Raw genomic sequence first — 26,449 nt, forward strand, 5'->3', positions numbered from 1 at the left:
GATCTCCTTTCACTTCATCATCCTCTCGGCCTTGTTGCCTTCAGAAGGGATGGGTCTCCATTTCTCTCCCTCCCCCCCCCCCCCCCCGCACCTTTCTGTCTGGCTCCTAGATCAGAGATGCCGGTCCCTCTCTGGCTTTCTTTGTCCCTACCTCTCTCCTTACCACCTCTGTCTGGGCCCTGGGGTTCACACACCCATCTAAGGCCCCTCTTTCCTTGGTCGAGCTCTCCTCGCTCCTGTTTCTGTACCCTCCAGTCTTCTGTGGGCTTGAGTCTCCGAGGCCCCTGGAGCCTCGCAACTTCTTGCTACTGTCTGCCCGGCCTGGCCTGCTGGCTGGCAGCTCTGCCCTCTGCCTTCACTGAGAGCCTGTTGCCAGCTGCACTCTGGCTTCCTTGCTAAGGAGACTGAGAGTTTGTGGTGCAAGTGGGAGATGCACAGCTTAGGGAGGTGAAGCTTCAGCAAGAGGGAAGGATGGAGGGACTGCAGGGGCTGGTGACCAGAGGTAGGTCTGGAGTCTGAGAGAGTGGCAGTGGCCTTAGGAGCAGTTCAGAGGTAGGGACCAGGGCCTGGCTCCCTCCCTCCTTTCCTTCTTCAGTCCTTCCTTCATTCCTTCCTTCCTTCCCTCCCTCCTTCCTCCCTCCCTTCCCTCCTTCCCTCCCTCCCTCCCTTCCTCCCTCCCTATTCCTTCCTTCATTCCATCTTTCCTCTCTCCCTGCCTCCTTCCTTCCTTCTTTCTTTCCTTCCTACCTTCCTTCTTCCTCCTCCCTTCATTCCTGCCTTCCTACCTCCCTGCTTCCTTTCCTTCCTTCTTTCCTCCTTTCCTTCCCATTCTTCTTTCCTCCCTCCTTCCTTCTACTTCCTTCCCATCTCATCCCCCTCCATCCCTCCAATGTGCAGAAGAAAAAGGAGGGGATCCTAAGTTCGCTGGTCCTGGCTCTCAGAGGTGAATTCGTCCCAAGTCTCTCCCTGCTCCTGCTACTCTCCTTCTCAGCTGTTTCTGGAGTTGGGTCCCCCCATCTTGCTCCCTTCATCTGCTCGTATACCCTGCCTATGTTTGTGTGTGTGCAATTACATAAATATGCGTGAAGGAGGTGAGAAAGAAGGGAAGGGGCTGGTGAGTCCCATTGATCTGGGCCCAGAGTGGTAGAGAGAAAGAAGAAGGGCATGGCTATAGTCTCTGAGATCAGTGAGATAAAGACAGGGACCAGGGGCCTAGGCAATGCCAAGGCCTTTCTCCTCTGCTCTGGGCTGGTTGAATCTTTAACAGAGGTCAGGGTGACCTTTTCTTCCTTGCTGGTCACTTTCCCTTCAATCTGGGGCAGCTTGTTGGTCACTAGTGGCCTTCTCAGGCTAGGCCATCTCAGAGGTGCCCAAGCATCCTTGCCTTGGTGGTGGAGTTGGGTCCTTTTACTGAACAGCAGAGTGAGGCAACAATGGAGATCTCAGTGGGTTCTCAGAGATGGCCTTGAAGAGAGGCTCCTTCCCACTGACCAGCTGGAGAACCCCACTGTCTTCCTCCCTCTCATGCCATAGCCTCATTTCATTTAGGACCAGCCCCTCTCCTCGTCCCCAAAGCTCGTAGCCCACAGCCATTAAGGAATTAAGCTTAGTGGGATCCAGACCTGTTGGCTCACTGTCATGGAGTAACCCTGAAAAGGGTCCTTTCTGTCACTGCCCTTCTAGGGATAGGGGAAAAAGCAGCTTCCAGTCTCCTGGGAGAGACAGTAACAGCCCCAAAGTTAGGCTCTTCCCTAGGGACAGGGAGCAGAGGCAAGATTGCCATCCATGGTGTAACTGCAGGATAGACTAGTGTGGAGACCAAGAGGAGGGAGGACTTCCTGAGGAGGTGACTGAGGCCAGGATGGATGAATGTGACCGCTGTGCATTGGAAACAGTAGGATAGGGAGCAGGTTGCATTGTTAGTTCAATGAGTGCAGGGGCACAGTCTCCTGGGAGGTGGTTCCAAGGACTCCTCTGTCACCCACCCTGGTCTCCAGGTTGGGGACCCCTGGGTCCCCTGAACAACCCAGACTCACCTCTGTCTCTCTCTCTCTCTCTCTCTCTCTCTCTCTCTCTCTCTCTCTCTCTCTCCCTTTGTTCTTGCACTGATGACTTGGTGGTACCCTGGGAGAAGAGGAGAAACCTCGGCCAAAGTAAGTGGACCCTCATTCTGGGGGGCTGCTGAGGGTAGGGACAGGGAAGGTGAGAGGAACATCTGCCAGATTCCCCAAGAGGAGGAAGGATGAATGCTGGAGCATCTTACCACAAACTTCCCATTCCTTCTCCCTGGTCTTTCTATAGCCCTGAGGGGTAGAAGCTGCCACAACCTCTATCATCATTTTACAGATGAGCATACTGAGGATCAGAGAGAATCTGGGTCCTATGGGTTAATGAAGGGTAGGAGGTCTCCAGTGGAGTGCCCCAGGCATGTCCACTGGGCCCTGTACTGAATAGCATTGATAGAAGAGATGAATTGCTGTATAGACGATGCTGGGCTGGGAAGAAGAAGAGAGGTTGAGCCCAAATGATCTGGACAGGTTAGACCCAGTTACAGGAATGTCACATTTTATTCATGGACTTCAAGGCTATAAGACATTAGATCACAGAATAAGTTCTGATCTGTTATGTAGAGAAAGAAGCTTCCACACTGGGCCTTCCCTGGATCAATAGAACCACAGCTCTGGCTAAAAAAAAAAAAAGCAAAGTTTTTTGTTTGGATTTAAAAACTCAATGATCTAAGCAGATGACCGGCAAGTTGTGGATAAATGTGAATTTGTCTAAAAAAGATCTGGAGATTTCAGTGGGTCACAAGTTCAGTTGAAGCCAGTGACATGACAAGGCAACCCAGAAAACTGAAGGCATCTGAAAACATGAACAATAACAATAATGGTTGCTATTCAGGCTTCTTAGCTGTGTCAGACCCCATGGCCCCATTTGGAGGCTTTCTTGCCGAAGCTACTGGAGAGACTTACCAGTTCCTCCTTCGACTCATTTTATGGGTGAGGAAACTGAGCAAGCAGGGTGAAGTGATTTGCCCAGGGTCAGATATTTAGTAAGGTTCTGGGGTTGGATTTGAACTCAGGTCTTCCTGACTGGCCACGTGTCTAGTGCTCTGTGCACTGAGTCATCAACTGCCCCTGCAGTATTCAGGTCATTTGGTTAGATAATCAACTCTCATTAAGGTTTATGGTGTCCCAAGCATTGTGTTATGCTGGGAATGGCAAGAGGAGCCAACCTGTTCCATCAGAGGCCCCAGACCAAGGTGCCTGGGTAGTCCCGTCTCATTGCTGAGGTGCCCAAGAACGCTCGGGGAGCAAGGGACTGGCCCAGGGCCACCTTCCAGTCTCAGAGACCCCACCACCGCCCACTACCTCTACACAGTCCCCATGTGCCAGTGCTGTGGGAGCTGTCCAGGAAGCTAAGGTTTCGAAAGGGCAAAGTCAGGGATGGCTTGGCCAAAAGGGCCCTGTGACTGGACAAGGAAACAATTGAGGCCTGGCAAAGGAGGCTGGAGCCACATCGCAAAGGTCTTTAAATGGTCGACAGCAAGAACTATTTGACCCTCCAGGAAATAGGCAGCCGTTGGGGCTTATGGAGGAAGGTAGCAGCCTGGGAGACCTGTGCCTTAGGAAGATCTCTCTGGCAGCTGCGAGGAGGATGGATAGCCTGGAACAGAGAGGCCATAATGATGGAGCCAAGGTGCTATGTGGACATGGAGACAAGGGAGTGGATGAGAAAGGATGGGGAAAGGAGATAGATGAGCCTTAGGCACAGCTTTGGTCTTGAGGGCTGAGGGAGAGGGAAGCACTCAGGAGACCTTTAAGATGGGGAACCTGGGGCACCTGGACAATGCCAGGACCTTGTTGGAGTAGGGCAAGTTCCCAGGACAGTGGCTTCCTGGGGAAAAGATGATGAGCTCTGGCTGGGCTGCACTGGCTTGAAGGGGCCTATGGAACTCCCAGGTCAAAGTGACCAGAAGGCAGTGAATGATGTGGGCCTGGAGACCAGAGGAGATGGGTTTGTATGGTCAGAACTGGGGATCTTCTTCATGGAAGGGGTTGTCTTGCCCATGGGGGCTCTTGGGTAAAACAAACCCAGAGTGGACAGAGGGGGTCAATAGAAAAGATGGGCTAGGAGCCAGTGCTGGAGAGTGGTTAAGAAGGCCTGAGTCCTAGGAAAAGCCCACCAGACTCTGCAGTTCAGGGACCATTGGGAATGTGGAAGGGGAAATGCTTCAGCTCTCTGAGGCCAGATACAGAGGACTGGGGCTGGGGGAGATCAGAGATATCGTAGAGGGATTGAGGGGCATTCTAAGGCTTGGGGAGAGGGAGAGGTGGAGTGGAGGGGCTGGGGGATGAGAGAGGGGACAACATCTGGAGAAGAAGTGAGATGGCAAGGCTCACAGGTGTGTGGAGAGGGGCTGGCCTTGAGCAGCAGACCCTAGAGGAAGGGGAGAATGAGAGGAGGGCATGGGGGCCAAGGGCTCTGAGAGGAGGAAGCATGGAGGAAATGGTCAGGATTTTCTCAGTGGGAAGAGAGTTCTGTGGAGAAAGTAATGGGATTGCCTTAACAGCAGGAGGTCAGTCAGTGAGCATCCAGTGCGTGCCTACTGTGTACCTTAACAGCAACATGTCAGTAAGGGCCCGTGGTGTGCCTTAGCAGCAGGCCAGTGAATGAGCATTCAGTAAGCACAAGATGAGGGATGCTAGAATCCCCTGCCCATGGCTGGGGGCGGAGGGAGGGTCACATCTCATTGGGACCTGAGGCTCAGTCCTGGGCTCCCAGCTTACAAAGGACACTGGTGAGCTATAGAAACTCCAGAGGAGGGGACCCAAGATTGGCAAAGTCTGGGAGGATCAGAGAAAGGTTTGGCCTGGAGGAGAGAAAACTAGGGAGTGACTGGTAGCAGGATGGCATCAAGGTTCTCTGGAAGCGTTTGAAGAGCAGACCCAGTGCCCTCTGGGACTGGGGTGCAAGGGCGGGAAGGCACTTGTGGTCAGAAGAAGCTTCTTAGAGATGAGAGCCATCCATGAACCAAATGTCCAAAGCTCTGGGCCAGAACTCTTTGAGCCCACACTGGAGCTCCCCTGTGGGGGATTCCTGCCCACTTAGTAGTCAGATGGGAAGCTGCTCTGGCCTCTGCAGTCTGGGCTTCTTGGACTTCCAGGCATCAGGTGGAAGGAGAGGTATCTTCTCTGCCAGTTGAGGAGGCTGAGCTAGGCAGTCTTGGAAGGGTCTCCCAGCTCTGATATTCCCTCAGTTCCAGACCCTCCCCAGGTCTGATGTTCTAGGCTCTGTGTTCTAAGCTCCCCCTCTTTCCCCCAAGTTCTAACATTCTGAGGTTCTGGGGTTCCAAAGGAGACCTTTGGGATCGGCATGGTTGTTGCTGTCTCTTGTGCCCTCTGCTGGACACAGCCAGAGGTGCCAGAGGAAGCAAATGGAGGTGGGAGGGTGTTTGGACCCTCCTGTGCAAGTGGAAAAACTAAGGGTCTGGAAGAAATGGGTTGAGGCTGCAAAGAGAAAGCCAGGTCATACTCCCTCTCCTTTTTCCCACAGACTCACTGCTCCAAAGATCCCAGAAGGAGAGAAAGTCGATTTTGATGTAAGTTTTTCTTGATTCTTGGCAGTGCCCTCCCACCCCTCTGTTGTTCAGGGTGAGCAGCTCAGGGCCCTTCTACAGCCAAATCTTTGGAGAGAGGGCATTTGGGTCCCAGGGATATTCACCTTGATGCCCAACCTGAAATCCCATCTATATGGTGTCAGACCCAGGAGTAGACTTTCCACTGGACTTTGCTTTGGGATCTTGTTGGAAGCTATTGCTTCCTTAATTCTCACCCACATGGTGTGTGAATCTCCATTATGCAATCTGAAATTGTCTTCCTTTCCACCACCATCTTTGGTTTTCATATTTTGACCCTTCCTCTCTCTGTCCCTCTTGGTTTACTCTCCTCAGGTCCTCTTCCTCCCTCCCTCCCTCCCTTCTTTCTTTCCTTCCTTCCTTCCTTCCTTCCTTCCTTCCTTCCTTCCTTCCTTCCTTCCTTCCTTCTTTCCTTCCTTCCCTTCCTTCCTTTCTTCTTCCCTAACTCCCTCCCTCTGTTTCTTCCTCTTGCAACACAGAAAACTCCTATAATCCTGAAAACTGGTGTGTTTGCGTGTGTGTGTGTGTGTTGAAATCTGGCTTCTCTGGTGCTGGCACTTCTGGGCACTGGCTAACACTCACCTGGAGAAAAGAATCTTAGACTGTAATACTTTGGAGAGAAACTAGAAACCATAGCTAGTCCTAACTTCCTGACTACTCCCACTCAGAAGAGGTTCAGACAACATCATGTTTGGGGGCTGCCCAAATGCCTCCCCTCTCCCTGGGACTTCCAGGGCAGGCATTCTGGAGAGATCTCTTTGGAGGGACCCCACTCCCTGACAAGGGGATGGCTCTGCTGGCTAGGATAGACATTATAAACTTGAAAGTAGGGCCGGGCGTGGTCTAGGTTTTGCCTTGGTAGGCCTGGAACTTCACCAGAGGGTTGAATTTTCACCATAACTTCCAACTTGCGGCTGTTTCAGCTCCCACCCCTGGGTCGAGTCCTCCTGGCACCAGAGTTCCCTCCTCCTGGCTAATCCTGGCCAGTTCCTCTAGCCATGGCTCAAAGGCATGGAAGGGCCAAAGGGCTCTTGGGCCTCCTGTTGCCTGGCTGGAAGGACAGGACCTAAAAAGGGGGAGGGGACAGACAGAGGAGGGTTTCTGACCTCTCCTCATGCCCCCCCCCCCCACCCAGGACATCCAAAAGAAGCGGCAGAATAAAGACCTAATTGAACTTCAAGCCCTCATTGACAGCCACTTTGAAGCCCGGAAGAAGGAGGAGGAGGAGTTGATCGCCCTCAAGGAGAGGATCGTGAGTTTGGGCTCCGGGTGGGGCAGTCTGGGGCAGGCGGAGGCCCAGGCTGGCCGGCCTGGAGCAGCCTGGCCATCTGGCCATCTTCCTGACAGGAGAAGCGGAGAGCTGAGAGAGCCGATCAACAGAGAATCCGGGCCGAGAAGGAGAGAGAGAGGCAGAACCGACTGGCTGTGAGTCCCTGGGCCAGGCCTGGCCCCACGCTCCCCCAGCCCTGACCTCCTTCTCTGCTCACTGTCCTCCCTTCCTGAAGCACAATCAGCTTCCCTCACCCACTGCCAGGCCCAACCCCACCTTAGTATCCAGAGTTTTGGAAGCTTGTACCGTGGCTGGGGGTTGGGGGTCTGAGGGGGTGCAGCATTCTAGCAGGGCAGGAACCTCTCTGGGGAAGGATCTTGGAATGGGGGAGCTAGAAAGCTCCTTAGAAGTAATACCCTCCAACCTCCTCATTTTACAGAAGAGGAAACTGAGGCCCAGGGAGAAGAAGGGTTTGACCCAAGCCATGCAGGTAGTGAGGAGCAGAGCAGGAATTTGCACCCTGGCTCTCTGAGTCTGGAGTGAGGGCAGGCGATGGATGCAGGAGGCTGGCAGGTGTGCCAGGTCACCAGGCAGTAGAGCTGTGTGGTGCTGTCCAGGGTCCTGATCAAGGGGTCCCAACCCTGTTTACTGAACTTTCTGCTTTTGGCTTTGTAGGAGGAGAAGGCCAGGCGAGAGGAGGAAGATGCCAAGCGAAGGGCAGAGGATGACTTGAAAAAGAAGAAAGCTCTGTCATCCATGGGGGCCTCCTACAGCAGCTACCTAGCAAAGGCAAGTGGGGCTCATGGAGTCACAGCTCTTCCCTGCTGAAGAAACTGAGGCACAGTTCCTCACTAGGGCCAGCCTTTGGTGGAGGGCTCACAGGAAGCAGTCCCTGATGGTCAGACTCCCCTTCTCTCCCCCCCCCCCCCAGGCTGACCAGAAGAGAGGCAAGAAACAGACTGCCCGTGAGATGAAGAAGAAGGTTCTGGCCGAGAGGCGCAAACCCCTCAACATTGATCACCTGAGTGATGACAAACTGAGGTGTGTGTGTGTGTGTGTGTGTGTGTGTGTGTGTGTGTGTGTGTGTGTTTTGTGGGAGTCCTCACCTCCAAAACTACCAGAGAACACCAGAGATGGCTGTGGCATTTAGAGCTTGGAGGAACCTGAAGGCTAATCTAGTTCACTCCTGTTTTATAGATGAGTAAACTGAGGCTCAGGGAGGGCAAGGATCTTGACCATACTCCCACAGCTAATCAATAGCAGAGCTGGGATGCAAATACTGGCTGGAGGTATAGGTATACTGCCTATACCCCTTTCAATAATCCAATGCTACCCATCTTGTGATCCTAATCATAAGGGCTGTTGGTAGAAATGACCTTAGAAAAGGAGTCATCACCATGGCCCTGAAGCCACCAAAGATGAGCTGGGCCTTGAAGAGCAGAGAGGCCCTCCTAGGGGAAGAAGAGAAGGGGAGATTTTCCTGGTAGGGGTAGTTACTTATTAAGCAAGGCCATGGGGTTGGAAATGAGTCTAGGGCATTCAGGCACATGAGAGGGTCTGGCTGGAGCAGAGAGGATGGATTGGAAGGGAGTGGGGCTAGAGAAGATAGGTCAATCCAGCCTGTACAGAGTCAAGGCAGTGTTAGATATGGTCAAAATGACAAGCTTGAGCACCAAAACCCTGGGTTGGCCCAACTGAGCCACTCCCTGTTCTCTGGACCTGACTCACGTCCCCATAAATTCTGAGTTGGGATCAGATGGTCTATGAGCTCCTATCCAGCTCTGCCATCTTATTTGCCTGTGACTGGTCAGAGCCTAGTGTTGTTGCTCCCTCTTGTTCCCAGAGGAGGGCTCCTTCCAATAGTCCTTGAGACTTCTCTCCCCACCCACCTCTGATGAGGTAGAGGAGAGTCAGGCCCAGGCCTGGCCAAAGCAAAGGGGTGGGGCTCTGCCAAAACCCTGAGGCTCAGCTCTTCCTGAGGTCTTTTGGGTGTGTGTCCACCTCTCAGGGACAAGGCCAAGGAGCTGTGGGATACACTGTACCAGCTGGAGACAGACAAATATGACTTTGGGGAGAAACTGAAGCGACAGAAGTATGAGGTGAGTTGCCATGCTGACCTTTGGGCAGCCCTTCTGGGGGCTCTCAGGGTTGGCCTTAGCTATTCCACAAGGATGGCCAGTGCCCAGCTCAGCCAGCCTCCTCTGCCAGGTGCTCTTGATTGCCAGACCTTTCCCTTGGCCACTGTGGCTTGCTGTCAAGGCATGACCTAGTTGTACAACCTTCCAGGGAGGTTCCTGGTTCCTGGCATGACTTTGGGCAAAGAGATCTTCCATCTCCCCTAGGAGGTCACAATTACCCACAGTTCATAGAATCCCAAAGTTGGAAGGAATCATGGAGGTCATGAAATCTCCCTTTCCAACCTGAGACCTTGCCAGGAACTTAGCCTGGTGGACCACCCCAAGTAACAGGGTCTCCTTCCCTCCCCAGGCAGTTCGTTCTGACCTGGAATGGTTCTAATCAGTAGAAAGTCTCTCCTCTAACAAGCTGAAATTTTTCCATGTCCTTCACCCCACCTTTGCCCCTTGGGCCCCCATCAAACATGCCTAATCCCTCACTCATATCACAACCTTTCAAATATTTGAAGTTGGTCATCACAGGGTTGATCCCCCTCCTGCCCAAGGTCATCTCTCTTCTAGTCCAAATATTCCCCACTCCTTTGAGAGACCCTCTTTCTGGAATTGTTCCCAAGTCCTGACCCCACCTCAGCCCCTGCCTTTGGACCCACTCCAGCTTCTCTCCTATGCAGCCTATCCTGCCCCTAAAGTGAGCCCACACCTCCTGATATTGATGGGGGCAGCCTCTGTGGAGGGAGCCTGAGGTGGCATCCACTTGTCTTCTCATAACTACTACCAAACCATTCCCTTAGTACCAGAGCTATTTTGTGCCCATCTCTCTGCTGTACCTAGAAACCCGAGTTCTGTAAACTTGACCTCTGGCAATGTGGGCACAGGTGCTCTCTAAGCTACCCTCTGGGTGTCTAAGCCCTTCTTTCTAGGAAGACCCTGTTTACATACATCCCACCCCAGTCCCTCCCCTTCAAAGCTAGGGCATCACCAGACTGGCCGGAGGAGACCCTGGCCATGTCCTTCCCTTCACAAGACCACGACTCAGGCGCCATGGTCAGGGTTGGCATTAACCTCAGGCTCCATCTCCCCCTTGTCCTGTTCAGAGATTGCCCAGGCAAAGATCCACATGAATCTGAGAAAGGACCTGAGAGCGCCTGGATCCAGATGCCCATCCAGGTTCTCCTTGCTGAGGGCTTCTTCATTCTCTGCTTAAGGACCAGGCCCTCTCTACCTACCAAAGAACTCCATTCCATTGTTTGATCAATAGAATTGTTAGGAACTGAGCTGGAATTGGGGTCCTTGGAAGGCCCCTCATGGCTGGGTCTAGACTCAGGGGCCTGCTGAAGACCCCACACCCCATTCCACCCAGGGAAAATCTCCCTACTCTCCCAGTATGGGTAGCCTTGAACCTCCTGACTCATGACCTTGGACGAAGGCCAGGTTGAGTTAGTGAAATGGCTGGATTTGAGATTTTAAAAAAGGAAGAAAAAGAAATTCCATCCAGACCTTGTTTTGATCCCTAGATAAGAATCAGTTGGCCTCAGCACATTTCCTGCAAAGCATGAAGATGCTGGTAAACAGAAGGTTAACCATTGCCCACTGGCCTGACTGGCTTATTTACAATGTTCATTTGCTCAGCAAACCCTTCCAGCTTTGAGATGGGCCAAAGGCCAGAGGCATCCTGGGCCTCCTCACTGCCCTGACTTTGGTGGGAAGAGGGCACACCTCAGCTGGGCAACCCTTCCTCCTGAATTGCCCCTGGGTCTTGAGAGACCCCACCCTCCAAAGTGCAGCCATGTTGACCTCTCTCTGCCTTTGCATACCCCAAACCCTCTCCAATCCAGGAGAAAGCCTAGAGAGTTTCTCTGGTCCAAACTTCAGGGCTCTGTAGCTGGGCTATGATCAACCAAGCTCAGCTGGTCCTCAGTTGCCAAGCCTGAGGCCCATGGCCAGACAGTACACCAACTGGGCCAGTTTGGTAGGATTGGCCAAAGTTCTGCTGACACCTGTGCCCAAGACCCAGAGCCCCTCTCTGCCATCCACGGATGAGGTCATGCTTTCCCCTTCCAAGTCAGGGTCACAAGAGCTGGATCCCATTTTCTGATGGTTCCTCTATCTCTGGGTCCTACAGAGCCCACCCCAAGGGCCTCCTCCTGATATAACCCTCTCCATCTTCCTAGATCATGACTGTACGTGCCAGGGTGGAGATGTTGGCCAAGTTGTAAGTACCAAGAGTCTGCCATGGGCTAGGTTGCTGGCCATTTCATGCATGGTGAGATTCTGGGTCCTTGCGTATGCTGACAGACAAAGGGCACAAGACAGGTGAAGAGGGAGCCTGGAGGCCTGGCTGAGGCCACCCATGGGCCTCCCTCCTCCTCCCCTTTCACCTTCTGCCCAGTTCAGTACTTCCTGGCACCTCCTGAATTCTGGCAGAGCTGGGACAGTGCTGCCAATGAGAGTCCTACACCAAAATTGCATTGGGTAAGGGAATGAGGGCCCAGACCAGGAGACTCACAGCCACCTGTCCTTGCCAGGTATGTGGCTAGCCTGGAGGGCATGGGGGGAGGGGCTCAGATCCAAGAAAGAGGATGGGAAGGAAGAGTGGGCTCCAGTCAAGGAAGGCAAGTGTCTAGGCCAGGCTGTAAGACTGAGTTGGCAGCACTGGTCTTCCCCTCCTGCCAGGTGGGAAGAGGTAAGTGTCATGCTCCTTGGAGGGCCCATGCTGGGCCCAGGAGCTGAGGCGACGCAATGTTTGTGGAAACTGAATCCCCTACCCCAGGGGAGCCATCCTGGCCCCATAGCCAATGCTCAGACCATGGTTGTTGTTCCTCTTTCAGCCACAGGGTGGAAACAGAGAAAACAGCGTTGCTGGCCAGCTCCCCCAGGCCAGACCCGAGTCTGGTGCGGGGAACAGGCCATTCAGTCTCCCCTCAATCTTCATTTGTGTACCTGTCCCGACAGTCTTCTGTGCCCACATAATGATACTCCGCCGTGTATTCCCTGGCCTCTGCCCTCCCTCTGCCCCCCCACCCCCACACTGCCGGATCTATGGGCAAGGTGGCCAGTCACCTCCCAGCAAGGTCCAAATGCAAACAGGTAGATGTTGCCTTCTCCAAGACCCTTGGTCATCTTCTGCTGAAGGCATTTCCATTCAGTGAAGTTCCCCTTTGTTTCCTTTTGAAGGTTGAAAGACAAGAGGTTGTAGAGCCAATAGACCACCAGGGGAAGGGGAACACCCCTTCAATGCTCTTAGTTTGGCACCCCCTTAGCTATGGCATTTGGGCCGATTCTTCCTTTCTTAGCCTCAGTTTCTTCACTTTTCAAATGAGGAGGTTGGACTAAAGCAAGGTCTCTCCTGGTTTTGGAATTCTACATTGAGGTCCCCTGGGCAGAAGACTACCCACTCAGGTAGAAAAGAACCTCACTTCAACCTGTTGTAACTTGAACCCTGTCCTGTCCTTTATGTTCAGGTGCAGGGAGCCTGCTTTAGGTGTCTGACCCAAGGATGAAGCAATTCACCTCCACTGTCCATTCTGGTGATGATAGGAGAGGCCTTATCAGGCCCAAGTAAAGGGTGGCCTTATGTCACTATAGCTCTGTAGGGAAAGCTAGGAGATTGGGGAAAGGTTTCTCAGCTGCTCCCAGGCCCTGAACTTCCTCCACCTTTCTTGACTGAACTGATCCCCTCAAGGATGTAGAGCCTCCTGTGACCACTCTCCCAGGTCATAGCAGAATGGGGGAGAGGGTAAAGGGGGGGCAGGCAGGACATGTAGACGTTTGGAAGTGAGGGAGTCCTTCTTGGTGCCCCTCGGGTCACTCTGATCTGGCCTTTTCCCTATTGTGTGGTCAAGACTTTGAGAGTCTTTCTCTGCTGGGCTACTGCAGTGAGCTTGTCCTGGGGGGCAGCCCCCTTATGTCACTGGGTGAGTATCTGCCCTTTCCCTTTAGGGCATAAAGTTCTGAGTTAGCCCCAGCCTTCAAAGGCACCTCCCCCACCTCAGACCACTGACCATCGCAGGTGTCATGGACCTTAGAGATCATTTTAGATAGGGAAACTAACCTGTGATGGGCACAGATTTGAAGGAGGGTTCACAGGGAATTCAGTGGACAGAAAAGTTGCGACTTCCTCCTTCTGCATGGTGTTTCCTGTCAGCCTCCTTTCTCTTCTGATTGTCTGATCCTGGGGGCCCTGGGTCTCTGGAAAGGCAGCAATTTTGATTCACAGGGACCAGTGGAGGATGCCAGCAACATCTCCTTTAATATCCCCCCTTTCCCACCCCAGCCCCACCAAAGAGCACAGGACCACTCCCCAAGGCTAGATAGGCTGGCTGTCCCCAGGAGGTCAGGCCAAGGTGCTAAAGCGGTCCCTGCTCTGCTCCTCCCCTTCCCTTCCTCCAGGTTCACTGAAAGAATTCATACTCAGGCCTGTCTGATGTGGCTCTGAGACTGCTGCCATATTGTGCATGGCCTCCTTGGCCAGGAGTCAGGACACCGGGCTCACTTTCTCTCCCTCCCTCTGTGGTCTTGGACAAGTCCGTTTTGCTCTCCAGGCCTCAGTTTCCCCATGGTTTCTGTGGGAGAACTTGGGCTGCCCAGAGAGGTCTCAAAACAAGGTTTGTCTGGTTCTCACAAGGCCCTGATGGACTTGGGCCACCCTTAACCAACATCACCCATGGATGGAAGGTTCCTGGGCTCCCTGGCCCTCCCTGAACTACCCCAACCTTTGTGACAGCCCAGCATCTGTGTTATTTGCAGATTACCACCCTCAGGAACCGGATTGACCAGGCCCAGAAGCAGTGAGTAGCCTAGCCCTACTCTAGCCTGGGCCAGGCTGGGCAGGGAAGCCAGAGACTAACACATGGAACCAGCCATCACTGCCCCCATGCCCAGCTCTGGGAGGACAGGAGGAGCTATCAGGCTCCAGGGGAGCAGGGAAAAGAGGGCAGCTCATCTCAAAGAGCCACTGAGTGAGCCTGATCCCAAGGAAGGGGCCTGTACGGCTCAGCCATAGATGGTCAGCCTCATCCACCATCTCACCTGGCCCTGGCCCAAAACTTGGGCCTCAGTGACGGCTGGGACCCTATGCTGAGAGCAGTGACCGACTAACCATTTCATTTCTGTTCCTGACCGGATGCATCCGAGACAAGAGCGGCCCAAGACAAAGACAGAGCGGGGGCGAGAGGCAGGGACAGTGGGAGCGGTGCCCCCGACCTTCCCCGGAGCTGAACTGTGCCCCTTGTTGTAATGTGTACAGAGGCTGAGGCCCCTGGGAATCTGGGGGCATTGGGCAAGAGTTCAAGGCACTTTAATCAGCCCCCAGGGGCCCAGCTGGCCTCTCTGTCCCCTCATGCTGCCATCAGTCTCTAGAATTGGAGGGTCTCTCCCTGACATCTTGGGATGCCCAGCCTGAGTTAGGTCAAGAACAGTCCTCAGGACTGAGGGTACCAGGGATGGGCTAGCCAGAGTCCAGACTGACTACAATGGGTTTCCACAGACTCTTGGGCCTCCTTTCTAGCCTTGATTCTCAAGCTTTTTCAACAGGGACTGGTATTGTGATCTCTTTTTCTTTTTTCTTTTTTTTTTGCAAGGCAAATGGGGTTAAGCGGCTTGCCCAAGCCTACACGGCTAGGTAATTATTAAGTGTCTGAGACAGGATTTGAACCCAGGTCCTCCTGACTCCAAGGACGGTGCTTTATCCACTGCGCCACCTAGCCACCCCCTTAGTATTGTGATCTCTTAGGAGCAGCTGGGCTAGCAGCTTGCTGAGTGACCTTGGGCAAGCCCCCTCCCCTTTTAGGGCCTCAGAAACTCCCTCTTCTGTAAAATGAGGATAAGAAACCCTTTTCCACCCCCATGGGAGAGCACCAGAAGGCTTTAATAAGATACGCTTTGGTATTTCCATTGTCTCACATCTAAAATCTATGCCCAGCCTTCCAGCGCAGATCAAGACTGGGGAAAACATGGCTTTCCCCCCCAACCCCCCACCCCATTGTGGCCTTGAATTCCATTTCTCCTGACTTCTCATCAGGTTCTTGCATCTAGCTCCTTGTTCCAAGGAAGAAACAAGTTTGGCGATGAGGTTTGGGGAGTTGAGGTCAGATTCCTGATTTGGAAAGATAGGGGGCCTAGACCCTTGTCTCTGATGCATAAGGTCAGGGGTCGGCATAGACCACTCTTGGAGTGAGCCGATTGGCTGACAAGGTGTGACCAGTCTCTGTGTCTGTGTCTGTGTGTGTGTGTGTGTGTGTGTGTGTGTGTGTGTGTGTGTGTGTGTTGGCAGCTCCTCCAGAGACAATGGTCTGTGGGATGGGGGAGAGGGTCACCTTCATGTCTCCTGAAGTGGGGCCTCCTTTACCAGGAGGTGGAATGGGGTATAGGAGAACTGTAGTATTCAAAGGACCTGACTAGTTTCAGGGCACTATGGACCAATCATTTCCCTTCTTTGGGCCTCAGTTTACCCACTTGTAAAATCTGGGTATTAGAACTTGATGCTCTTTGAAGCCTCCTCAGGACTAACATTCCATGGGATAAAGGCCTCTTTATTGTCATGAAATGAGGCAGGAGCTGCGTGCCTGTGGGAAAGGAAGGGGCAGTGGGGAGCATGAGGAGTCTTCCTCCCCTGCTTCCATGCCCCCTCCTCCTCAGAACCCCCTAACAATTCAGACTAACCTGCTTGGAAAGGGACAAACTCACCCCTGACCAGGCCTGGCCTGGATGCAGGTAAGTAGAGACTGCTTGGCGTGTGGGGCTGTGATTGGAGGTAGGAGGATGGGCTGGGCTGCCCTCTCCTCAGCCTAGTCATTTGGTGGGCATGGGCCAGGGGGAGGGGGAAGAGATGTGGACCTTCCAGCATGGGGGAGGGACTTTTCTCGGCTGACTTGGTCCGAGGCAAATTCAAGTTACCCTTGGAGCCTCCTGGAGGGCTGAAAAGGCTCCTATGCCAGCGCTGGGGTTCAGTACCAGGGACAGAGGCTCAAAGACTCTATTGGTAATAGAAAATCAAGTGTTCAGAGACACAGAGACAGTGGTAAAGGACCCTGGGGACTTTGGGGCTCCACCCTGGCCCCAGTTGGGCAGTCCTAGTTCCCTGCCTGCCCCCCCAACTCCTTTTGCCCCAGTGCTGACAGTCTCATTTTTCCAATTGTAGCAGCAAGAAGGCTGGAGCAAAGGGCAAGGTTGGCGGACGCTGGAAGTAAAGTGTCTTCAGAGCAGAGCTCGGTCTTCCCACCGCAAGCTGCTCCTTCTCCTGATGCTGCCATCCACCCTGCCTCCCACTTATCCCACCTTCACCTCTCCGTTCTGACTCCCCCCCTGCTACCTTCCCTCAAAAGTCCTAGGAGATTTCTCAAAGAGGAAAAGGAGGGGCCTCATGAAGTGGCTGAACAGACACGAAGTCCCCCTGGTCCCCAAAACCTCATCTCCCAGATCTCCTGCTTCTGCCCACTGCCCCCTCCAGGGACTTCTGGGCTCCCCTCAGTGGGGCTTGTAAATAAAGTTCAAATGACTCCCTTCTCTGCTGAGTTCCCTGTAGTGTTTGGGGGGCAGGGTGGGGCGACTACCTGGAGGAGGTGGGCTCTTCCCAGCTTGTCCGAGTGGAGGCCAGGGGTGGGTGGGTGCAAGATAGAATTCATCCAAGAAAAGTCAGGGAGCAAGAACCAGCTTTGGTTGGAGACTCTGAGGGCTACAGGGTTCATTGTTGCCACTTAGGGGGTAACGTTCCTGTGGCTCAGCAGAGGTTCCCTTTGGGGGAAGAAGAGGATTGGGCCAGAGATCCTCAAAGGGGGGTCAGCATGGGGGGAGAAGGGCAAGGGGCGATCCCTTTCCCTTCCCTCCACTACCAGTGCCAGACCCTTGCCCCCCACCCCCCCCCCCCAGTGTCCATGACCGAGGCTACCCCCAACATGTCAGTCAGTGAGTCCTCTGCTAATTCCAGTCTCCCTCCCAAGCACTGGAAAGAGGACACCCTTGGCAGCTCCGGCTCCCGGACCCTCAGGGGCCCCAGCCAGCCAGCATGACTCTGGAGGGGGCCGAAATGAGAAATCAGGCCTGGCAGTGGCATGTGGGGCCAAGACTGAAGGTGGAAGTGGCCTGGGCCAGATCCCTTGGTGCAACCCTTGTCGGGTATTGAGGCTGGGGAGGGGAGGAAGAGAGGGGGGAGGGTCTTCCGACAGGAATGAGGAGCTCCAGGCCCTAATGAGACCCAGAGGAGCCTCCCCAAGGGGCAGGTCGGCCCATGCTGGGCCAGGCAGTCTTCCTGAGACGCTCAAATCCAGAGGCCGGTCAGCAGTTGGGGGGCAGCGATGGCTGGGGTGCAGGGATGCCAGCCCGGCTGCCGACTGAGTACCCCCTGTAGCCAGAACGGACCCTCCTCGGCTGCCAGTCCCCAGAAGTGGGGGACACCCGAGGGGCCCGGCAGGACCCTCCGCCTGGGAGCCACGGGAGATCATGAACCGTTACTGGTGGCCGGGTGCTAGGATCTGTGACCCCAGAGCCCGCTGAAGGGCAGAGCCTGGGAAATGGGGTGCCAGGCCCGGGGCCAGTCTGGGGGGGGGGCGGCCCCTTCTCACAGCGCAAGGGGAGGTCAGGAGGTCAAGGACGGCTCTGCCCGTTACAGAGAAGAGCGCACCGAGGCTCAGGGGGGTCCGGCTGGCCTCGGCCTCCCCTCGGCCCCCGGGGGGCGCCCCTAGCATGGCCCCCCAGCACCCCCACTTCACCCCTCGCCCCTTCTCCCCCTCGCCGGGAGAAGCAGGACAGAGTCCAGGGGAGCCCCGGCGCCGGCGGCTCAGGTTCCCCGGGGCCCCTCCGGGAGGCGGGCGGGGCCCGGCCCGAGTCCAGGCGCGGGAACGGCCGCTCGGCGGAGGGGCCCGAGGTCAAGGGCGCGGCGGCGGGGAGCGAGAGCGGCTACCGGGCGGCGCGGCCTCCAGCCGCCAGGGGGCGCTGCAAGCGGCTACGGCGCAGGCGCGGGCGCGGGGACCGGCCCGCCTCTCTGCCCCACTTCCGCCGCCGACAGGAAATTCCGGGACCCGCGGTCCGAGCCGACGCGCCTCATGGCCCGCAACGTCCTGTGAGTACGAGGCGGCCTCGGACCCGGGCCGGGCCCAGCCGAGGGGAGGGGGGCCTGCGCCTCCGGAGCCCCGCCCCCGAGGGCCCCCCGGAGCCCCCCGCCGCGGGCCGGGGGCGGGGCCCCGCTGGAGTGACAGCCCGGGGAGGCCGGAGCCCCGCCCCCAGCGCCCTCCCTCGGCCCAGGCGGCGCTCCTGCCTCCCCCTCCCCCTCCCCCTCATTCATTCTTTCATTCCCTCACTCCTCCCTTCCCTCATTCATTCCTTCCCTCATTCCTTCATTCCCTCATTCATTCCTTCCCTCACTCCTCCCTTCCCTCACTCCTCCCTTCCCTCACTCCTCCCTTCCTCACTCATTCATTCCCTCACTCCTCCCTTCCCTCATTCATTCCTTCCCTCACTCCTCCCTTCCTCACTCATTCATTCCCTCACTCCTTCCTTCCCTCATTCCTTCATTCCCTCACTCCTCCCTTCCCTCATTCATTCCTTCCCTCATTCCTTCATTCCCTCATTCATTCCTTCCCTCACTCCTCCCTTCCCTCACTCCTCCCTTCCTCACTCATTCATTCCCTCACTCCTCCCTTCCCTCATTCATTCCTTCCCTCACTCCTCCCTTCCTCACTCATTCATTCCCTCACTCCTTCCTTCCCTCATTCCTTCATTCCCTCACTCCTCCCTTCCTTTCATTCCTTCCCTCACTTCTCCCTTCCCTCCCTCATTCCTTCCCTCACTCCTCCCTTCCCTCACTCATTCATTCCCTCACTCCTCGCTTCCCGCACTCACTCCTTCCTTCCCTCACTCATTCCCTCACTCCTTCCTTCCCTCATTCATTCATTCCCTCACTCCTTCCATCCCTCACTCATTCATTCCCTCACTCCTCCCTTCCCTCATTCATTCATTCCCTCATTCATTCCTTCCCTCACTGCTTCCTTCCCTCATTCTTTCATTCCCTCATTCATTCCTTCCCTCACTCCTCCCTTCCCTCACTCCTCCCTTCCTCACTCATTCATTCCCTCACTCCTCCCTTCCCTCATTCATTCCTTCCCTCACTCCTCCCTTCCTCACTCATTCATTCCGTCACTCCTTCCTTCCCTCATTCATTCATTCCCTCACTCCTTCCTTCCCTCACTCATTCATTCCCTCATTCATTCCTTCCCTCACTGCTTCCTTCCCTCATTCCTTCATTCCCTCACTCCTCCATTCCTTTCATTCCTTCCCTCACTCCTCCCTTCCCTCACTCATTCCTTCCCTCATTCATTCCTTCCCTCACTCCTCCCTTCGCTCATTCCTTCATTCCCTCACTCCTCCCTTCCTGCACTCACTCCTTCCTTCCCTCATTCATTCCTTCCCTAACTCCTCCCTTCCCTCACTCCTCGCTTCCTGCACTCACTCCTTCCTTCCCTCATGCATTCATTCCCTCACTCATTCATTCCTTCCCTCATTCCTTCATTCCCTCATTCATTCATTCCTTCACTCCTCCCTTCCCTCATTCATTCTCATTCATTCCTTCCCTCACTCCTCCCTTCCCGCACTCATTCATTCCCTCACTCCTCCCTTCCCTCACTCATCCATTCCCTCACTCCTCCCTTCCCATACTCACTCCTTCCTTCCCTCATTCCTTCATTCCCTCACTCATTTATTCCCTCACTCATTCCTTCCCTCACTCATTCATTCCCTCATTCATTCATTCCCTCACTCATTCCTTCCCTCACTCATTCCTTCCCTCACTCCTTCCTTCCCTCCTCACTCACCCACTTGTTCTCTAATACAGCCCCACTTTGGCTCACTCACACCTCATCCACTCCCTGGGAAGCAGAGAATCACTTTCTTCCCTGTGCCTCAGAGGGCTAGGGAAAGGCCTAGCACACAGAGGTGGCGCAGGCCTCCAGCCCCTCTGTAGTCCTCCGGGTGCGTCTCTAGCCTCCGCACCCAGATGCTTCCAGAGAAGAGAGTGAGTCTGGGGTCCTAACGGCCCTCCCTCCCTCCAATCCAGGTCACATGCCCCCAGGGGTCACTGTCTTCTTCAGGAATGAGAGGCAAGGGGGGCAGTGGATAGAGCACTGGCCCTGGAGTCAGGAGGACCTGAGTTCACATGGGGCCTCACACACCTAATAATTCCCTAGGTGTGTGGCCTTGGGCAAGTCACTTAACCCCATTGCCTTGAAAAAAACCTAAAAAACCCCACAAGAACAAGGGGCAAGCACGAAACATCATTTATTCACTAATTCAGTCAGTGTTTTTTTCGCTAGGTCATTGACTCACGTGCATTCATTCATTCACTCCTTCACGAAGCAGTGTGTTCAGTCATGAGTTCATACACTGGCCTGTTCACTCATTTCCTCCTTCATTCATGCCCCACTGCATCCCAACAGTAGTCCCTTCATCCCCAAATTGTCTCAGATCCCTGAATTCACCAGGAGCAGCGGAGATCCCCCCCCAAACTGGCAGAGACCCCAAGGGTCATCTCATTTTTGACCAAAAATCCTCCCACACCATTTTTCTCTTGTTGTGAAGTTTGACCCCTGATCTTCCAGACTTCTTGTCAAGCTTCCAACGTTAGGGGTTTGGGGTTCAAATCTTGCCTCAGATACCCTTTGCTTAGCGCTCAGGCAAGTCCTATGGCCCTTGGCCGATTTCCCCATCAGTAAAATGGTAGATGGTCCCTGATTCCATCCCTGGTCCTGGTCAATGGCTTTGGCCAAGTAAAGGCGCCACCTGGTGTCCAACCAGGGGAAGCAGCAAGGGCTCTATTTGGGTTCAAATCCTGGCATAACCACTTATTCCTGGCGGCCTCTCCTCTCCCTGGGGTCCCATCCACACCTGTCCCCCTAAACACACCCAGCATAGGTGCTCGACCCAGCCCTCACCTGCTGAGCGGGGCAGAGAGCTCCAGGATGGTCATTGCTCTCCCCAACGACTTGTTGACCCTTTTAGGCCACCCCCCCCCCCGCAGCTACGTGTGGGGGCACAGCCCTAATCCCAGGGCCCCTCCCACCATCTGCAGCCTCTTCTGGTCCTTCTCTTGGCAGGGCTTGGGGTCTGGTCAGGGGGAATGGAGGCACCTTTACTATGCCCTCATCAGCTGTTTGGGTCCTGATCCAGGGCACCACCTTCCATCTCCTTCACCCCACCTTACCCAGGACAGGCCCACCTTGTGCTTCCTGGACTGGGCAGGTCCCTCTGTTCCACTCAGATTCCCAAGGTCCGGCCCAAGGGGCGTTCCTGGCATCGGGCAGCCTCCCCCTGAGCCATCTCTGCAGGACACCCCGATCCCAAGTCCTGTGTTGGAGGGGTGCCCCAAAACCTACCACTTGGTCCTCTCCTGATCTGCCTCCCTCCCTGTCTTGCTGCCCAGCATCTGTCTCTGTCTGTCTCTACCCCTCCATCCATCGTCCATCTATGGGTGTGCGCCTACTGTCTCTGTCACCTGTGCTATCAGCTGTCTGCCTGTAGGAGGTGCCTACCGCCTGGGGGCTGGGTCTCTCACCAGGCCAGGGGGGAGATGACTGCCCAGGAAGGCTCCAGCTGTGGCCCTGGGTCCCTGGGGGAGCAGGACGGCCAGGCCTCTCCCTCGATGACATCGGCTTTGTCCCTGATGGTGACTGCCCCAAGGTCTTTGGGGGTCACTCGATGGCAGGTCTTCTGAGCTAGAAGGAGCCCAAGACCCTGTGGTTCTGGAAACTTGTCTTTGGTGTTTGCATACGATTGACTTCCTTTGGAATCTTATGGAGTTTGTGCATTGAAAGCTGTCTTAGTGAGGGTCCAAGGGGCAAGGGGCTTGGCACCTGAGAGAGGAGGGAGCCCAGCAAGACTGGGTCCCCCAGGTGCCCGGCAGAGCCTCGCTCTCTTCCCTCAGTCCCTTCCTGGACCTTTCCTCCTTTCCTTACCCCACGGGATGCAGAGCTCTCACCCCACAGCTCCTTGGGACCCTGCCAGGTGTCTTTGGGCATCCCTACCTCAGGGGTCAGAAAGTGCCCCCAGCCCTGAGCCAGCCTGCGTGCTCCAGGGAACTGGCCACCAGGAGGCACATGGGAGGCCTCCGACTGCCTTCCTGCAGCTACAAGGACGGCCGCCGGAGGGCTTTGGGAGAGCTGGGTCCGGCCGGTGTCTTTACTCCGGCGGCCAATCTGAAGCAACCCTCGGAACTGCCAGCAGAGGGCTTGAGATGGTGGAGCTGGAAGAGACCTTCAGCTCCCCTGGAGGCTCCCCCACCCTCAGGGACCCCTGCTCCTAGGACTTAGTGGGGGGCTGGGGGTGTAGGCCCACTCCCCCTTGCTTCCTAGAGGGTGAGCGGGCAGCCCCTGGAGAGATTGGTGGGAGTGGGCCTGTCCCCTGCCACCCTCAGGCTGGCCCATGACTGGGGGTCTTCCCGGCAGGTACCCCCTGTACCAGGCTGGAAACCCCCAGCTGCGCATCTTCCGCACCAACTTCTTCATCCAGCTGGTGAGGCCCGGCACAGCCCAGCCCGAGGACACCGTGCAGTTCCGAATCCCCATGGAGTAAGTCCGCCCAGAGGGCGGCGGGTGGGCCTGGCCAGACTGGGGGGCCTTGAGTGCCCTCCCAGGGAAGGGAGTCCTTGCCCCTGTCTCTGCCCTTCCCTGCTCCATTCACCCAACAGCCCCCTTGGCTCTGGTGTGCTCTCTCCAGGCTAGTTCTTTCTGGGGGTTACTCAGAAGCCCCCTACATGCAGGACCTGAGAGGCCACAGGGCAGGAGTTTGAACCCAGGCCCTGACCAGGTGCTTCCAATTAGCCCCTGGGTCTCAGACCAAACCCCGAGAGAAGAAATCACTGAGGATTTTCTGTCTGATGCTGATGGAATTCCTTGCCCTCCATCATGTGGACAGAGGAGGGTCCTGTATGGCGTTGGGACCCTCAGGCTCAGGGATCTAGGAGGCCTCCTGACCAGTGGGTGCGATGCAGCCCCATCTGTTCCCAGGCCTCCCTGGTCCTGTCAGCCCAGTCGGTTTGCCCCTGGCCTGTTCTGCTGGTGCTGTCGCCAGACCGAGGTGGGCCTGGGCTGCTGGGCCGTGGCCACAGGGGGCCCGGCATGCCAGCCCAAAGCTTCTGGCTCGGGATCCTGGCTCAGGCCTTGATTTCAAGGTGCCTTCTCTCCCCCTCTCATCTGGGCCGCAGAATGACCAGAATCGACCTCAAGAATTATCTCCAGAGCATCTACAACGTGCCAGTGGCTGCGGTGAGAACCAGGATCCAGCACGGTGAGTGGGGGTCTCCTTCACCCCTCCCTCCTCGGGCCTTGTCCTCCCTGTCTCTGCCACTTCCAACCAGGGGGTGGCGCTTCAGGATCAGAAGAACTGCGGTCAGCTGAGCCCCAACAGGCTCCCTCCCCTCTGGCTTGAGTTTTCTCCTTGCCTTCCACCCCAGTTCTGGGGGCTCTGCTGGGGGGGGGGGCTGGGGGGAAACAGTCTGGGGCTCTGCTTCCCCAGAAGGGCAACAGGCAAAGGGGCATCTCTTGATGCCTATAAGAGGTAAATGGTGGGCACAGCCCTCGGGGGCCAATGGGTAGGGGAGCCAGTTATGGGGGTGCTGTTGATACTTGGATCTGAACTCAAGAGCTGGGAGCACAGGAGGTTTCCTGTTCCTCCAGGTTCCAACAAGAGGAGAGACCACCGGAACGTGCGCATAAAGCAGCCAGATTACAAGGTGGCCTATGTCCAGCTGGTGAGTGGGGCTGTCTCAGGCCTGGCTTGAGGGAAAAGGGGGCCTGAGCCCCCCCCCCCCAGAGGAGATGCTCAGTGGGGGGTGAAGGCTTCTGAAACTGCGTGAGTGTGCGTGTGCCCGTGTGTGTGTGTGTGCCCGTGGGCATGAGTACAGGTGAGTGTGAGCATGTGTGAGTGTGTGAGAACTTGTTCTCCAGTGGTTTTGGGGGCATATCCGACCCTGCAGCTTTTGCCGTCCTGGATCAGGACTCCAGGCCCAGTCTGGGGGGGACCTTTCCTTTGGGAGCCCCAAAGTCAGTCCCCTTCCCCGCCCTAGGCCAGGGCCAGGGTCTTCCTTGACCCTGGAGCCCCTGAGCTGCCTCGTCTTGGCCCTCAAACAAGTGGGGGGAGGTATCTGTGGCCCTGGGTCCCGCTCTCAGTAGACCTCTGGGCCCTTGGCCTTGGGCTGCCCGGCTCTGGGGCCGGGGGTGTTGGGGAGGCCGGAGACCCGAATGGCTGAAGCTCCTCCTTGGTTTGTCCACCGTCTCCCCCTAGTCTTGGGGCACTGGCCCTTGGCCGCCGTCTGCCCCGCGCTCCCCCGTTGAGCGGCTGCCGCCCAGGCTGGGGGGCAGCTGGGCCCCCGGCGGCCACCAGATGGCAGTAGCGCGCCGGGGCCGGGGCGCCTTTGTGCAGCCGGGCTTAGGCTCGGCTCCCTCCAGACAACAACCGCCTTCTTTCTCCTGCCCGGGGAGCCCGCATATGCGTCTGGGCTGGGCGCCATGGGTGTGGGGCAGCCCCTCGGAGAAAAGGCCGCCGTTGTGGGGCCCGGCCCGGCTGCGGCCACCTCGCCCGCCCCCTCCCCCCAGCCCCCAGCCCCTTCGGGGGAGGTTACGGTTACCAGTGGCTTTTGAGTCATCCGAGCCCCTGGGTTCCCTGGGGCCCCCCGCCCCCCAATCGTGAAAATTGAACTGGAGCCCGGAGATCTCATATCAGCAGCTGCCCTGGGCTGGAACAGCGTGTGTGTGTGTCGAATGTCACCGCTCCGGAGGGCGCCTTGATTCTAATTTGTAACGGCGACCCCCGCCCGGGGAGGGGGGCCCGAGTGACGGCAACAGCCTGTGTGTCTCCGCGGGCGCTGGCCGAGGACCCTGGCCTGACGGGAGGCCAAGCCCTGATTCCTAAGTCAGGAGAAGTGCCCCCCTCCGAGGGGCTCGACCTCCCGCCGGGCCGGGAGCCCGATCAGCCGGGCGGCAGCGGAGAGGTTAAGGCGGCCGGGACTCCCTGAAAAGGCTCATTAGGGTCTGGGCTGCAAGGGGGGCCCCTTGCTCAGGCCTTTGTCCCCGGCTTTTCCTTTCTCTGGAAGGCCGGGGCTTGGTGTCTTTCCTTTCTGAAGCTAAAGGTTCCGTTCTTAGGTAGGAGGGAGCCCCAACTTCCTGCCTTCTCAGGCCCCAGAGGGTCCCCTGGTCTTTGTCCCCGCCCCCCATTTCAGCCCCAGCCTTCCCTGGCTTTTCCAGACTCTGGTAAACAGCCATTTTCTGCAGCCCGGCCGGGGGACCTTGATCTACTCCCCATCAATCCCCCGTTGCGGGCGGTTGGGGCTGCGGGAAACTCGTCCTTTGGTGTTTTCAAAAGCCGACCCGCTGTTCTGAACTGTCCTCTCACCCTGAAGGGCGGCCCAGCACGGCCAGCCCTGCTTCTCCTCACCGCCCAGCAACACCCCCTCCAGGGGATCGGGGTTTAGCAGGGTCCCAGCCTAGCCGGGGCTCGGGCCCCCTCTCCTTATCGGGCCCTCTGTGGCCCTTGGCTTGGAATGTCGGGGATACTGCCCAGCTCCGGGGTGCTTTGGGAATGGGGAACAGGCTGCTCGGCATTTACTGCAGCAATCCCACTGGAGCTCCACAGCAGGGCCACAGGTTGGGGTATGGTCCCACCCCGGGAGGCCATGGGAGCCCCCCGGCTACGGGCCCCAGCCTGGGGCTTCTAGGCAGAGGCCTCAGGCCAATTCCTTCCCCCCCCCCCCCCCCCCCCCCCGGGAAAGGGCCCGTTCATGAGGCCACAAGCTGGACAAACTGCTCAATAAAGAGATAATGTCAGTGAAGGATCATTGTCCCAGAGTGATGGTTTCCTGCTGCCAGATGAAAGCCGGCCGGCCCCGGCAGCGTGGGGGTGGGGGCTCTGCCGAAGCCACTTCTCTGGCCCGACGGGGGTCTCCGTGCGTTCTCCCTAGGCTCACGGACAGACCTTCAAGTTCCCGGATCTGTTTCCCGAGAGAGAACTGAGCCCCGAAGCTGGTTCCATGGATGAGATCCAAAACCAGTTTGTGGAGGACGAGCGGCAGAGGCAGAAGGGCGACCCTCGGCGCGGGGGTGTCCCCGACTGGTTTGGTTTGTGATGGGGAGCCCCAAGCACTGGAACAAGCCAGAATTAAAGTTTTGCTCTATGGAAAAGGAAAATGGAGTCCTTGTTTCCCTTTTTTTCCTTGTGTAAACTGGAGGCCTCAGAGGCGGCAGCTTATTGCACTAGGTGGGACCCAGCTGCGCCTTCTTGCCTCCCACCAGAAAGCTCCCAGCACCCCCGCCCCCCCCCCCCCCGTCTGGCAGCCCCCTGTCCCCACAGCCGGGTGGGGTGCAGTCTGGGTGGTGGATGGAGGAGGTGAGGAATGCCAGGCGACAGGGAGCCCCAGGGAAACCAGGTAGG

The 26,449-nt window shown here is 56.4% G+C and overlaps 2 protein-coding genes and 1 long non-coding RNA gene across 7 annotated transcripts in view; 2 read left to right on the top strand and 1 right to left on the bottom strand.

Annotated features, from left to right (window-relative positions):
• Positions 1–16,546, top strand: part of TNNT3 (troponin T3, fast skeletal type) — a 25,312-nt gene extending 8,766 nt beyond the window's left edge. For 3 of the 5 annotated variants that reach the window (XM_074230794.1, XM_074230793.1, XM_074230797.1), the window contains 9 exons: positions 2,135–2,153; positions 5,557–5,602; positions 6,774–6,890; positions 6,986–7,063; positions 7,584–7,697; positions 7,840–7,949; positions 8,917–9,007; positions 13,790–13,830; positions 16,182–16,546. In XM_074230794.1, the coding sequence (XP_074086895.1) occupies positions 2,135–2,153; positions 5,557–5,602; positions 6,774–6,890; positions 6,986–7,063; positions 7,584–7,697; positions 7,840–7,949; positions 8,917–9,007; positions 13,790–13,830; positions 16,182–16,230 (665 nt within the window). In that variant the 3' untranslated portion in view covers positions 16,231–16,546. Of the gene's footprint in view, positions 1–2,134; positions 2,154–5,556; positions 5,603–6,773; positions 6,891–6,985; positions 7,064–7,583; positions 7,698–7,839; positions 7,950–8,916; positions 9,008–11,214; positions 11,256–13,789; positions 13,831–16,181 lie in introns of all 5 variants that reach the window. The other 2 variants (XM_074230796.1, XM_074230795.1) reach the window with 1 other exon arrangement.
• Positions 15,691–18,029, bottom strand: LOC141518616 (uncharacterized). Its single transcript, XR_012477238.1, has 3 exons — positions 17,940–18,029; positions 16,594–16,774; positions 15,691–16,016 (listed from the first exon to the last, which is right to left on the bottom strand). It is a non-coding gene; the product is annotated as an uncharacterized LOC141518616 (long non-coding RNA).
• On the top strand, positions 17,997–26,205 carry MRPL23 (mitochondrial ribosomal protein L23). The gene is made up of 5 exons (XM_074230798.1): positions 17,997–18,098; positions 22,471–22,593; positions 23,229–23,311; positions 23,701–23,774; positions 25,980–26,205. The coding sequence occupies exons 1-5, from the start codon at positions 18,082–18,084 to the stop codon at positions 26,142–26,144; spliced, it is 462 nt and encodes a 153-aa protein (XP_074086899.1). The 5' UTR covers positions 17,997–18,081; the 3' UTR covers positions 26,145–26,205.
• The last annotated feature ends 244 nt before the right edge of the window (positions 26,206–26,449 follow it).

The sequence above is a fragment of the Macrotis lagotis genome, chromosome 3, assembly GCF_037893015.1.
Source record: "Macrotis lagotis isolate mMagLag1 chromosome 3, bilby.v1.9.chrom.fasta, whole genome shotgun sequence".
Taxonomy (NCBI): domain Eukaryota; kingdom Metazoa; phylum Chordata; class Mammalia; order Peramelemorphia; family Peramelidae; genus Macrotis; species Macrotis lagotis.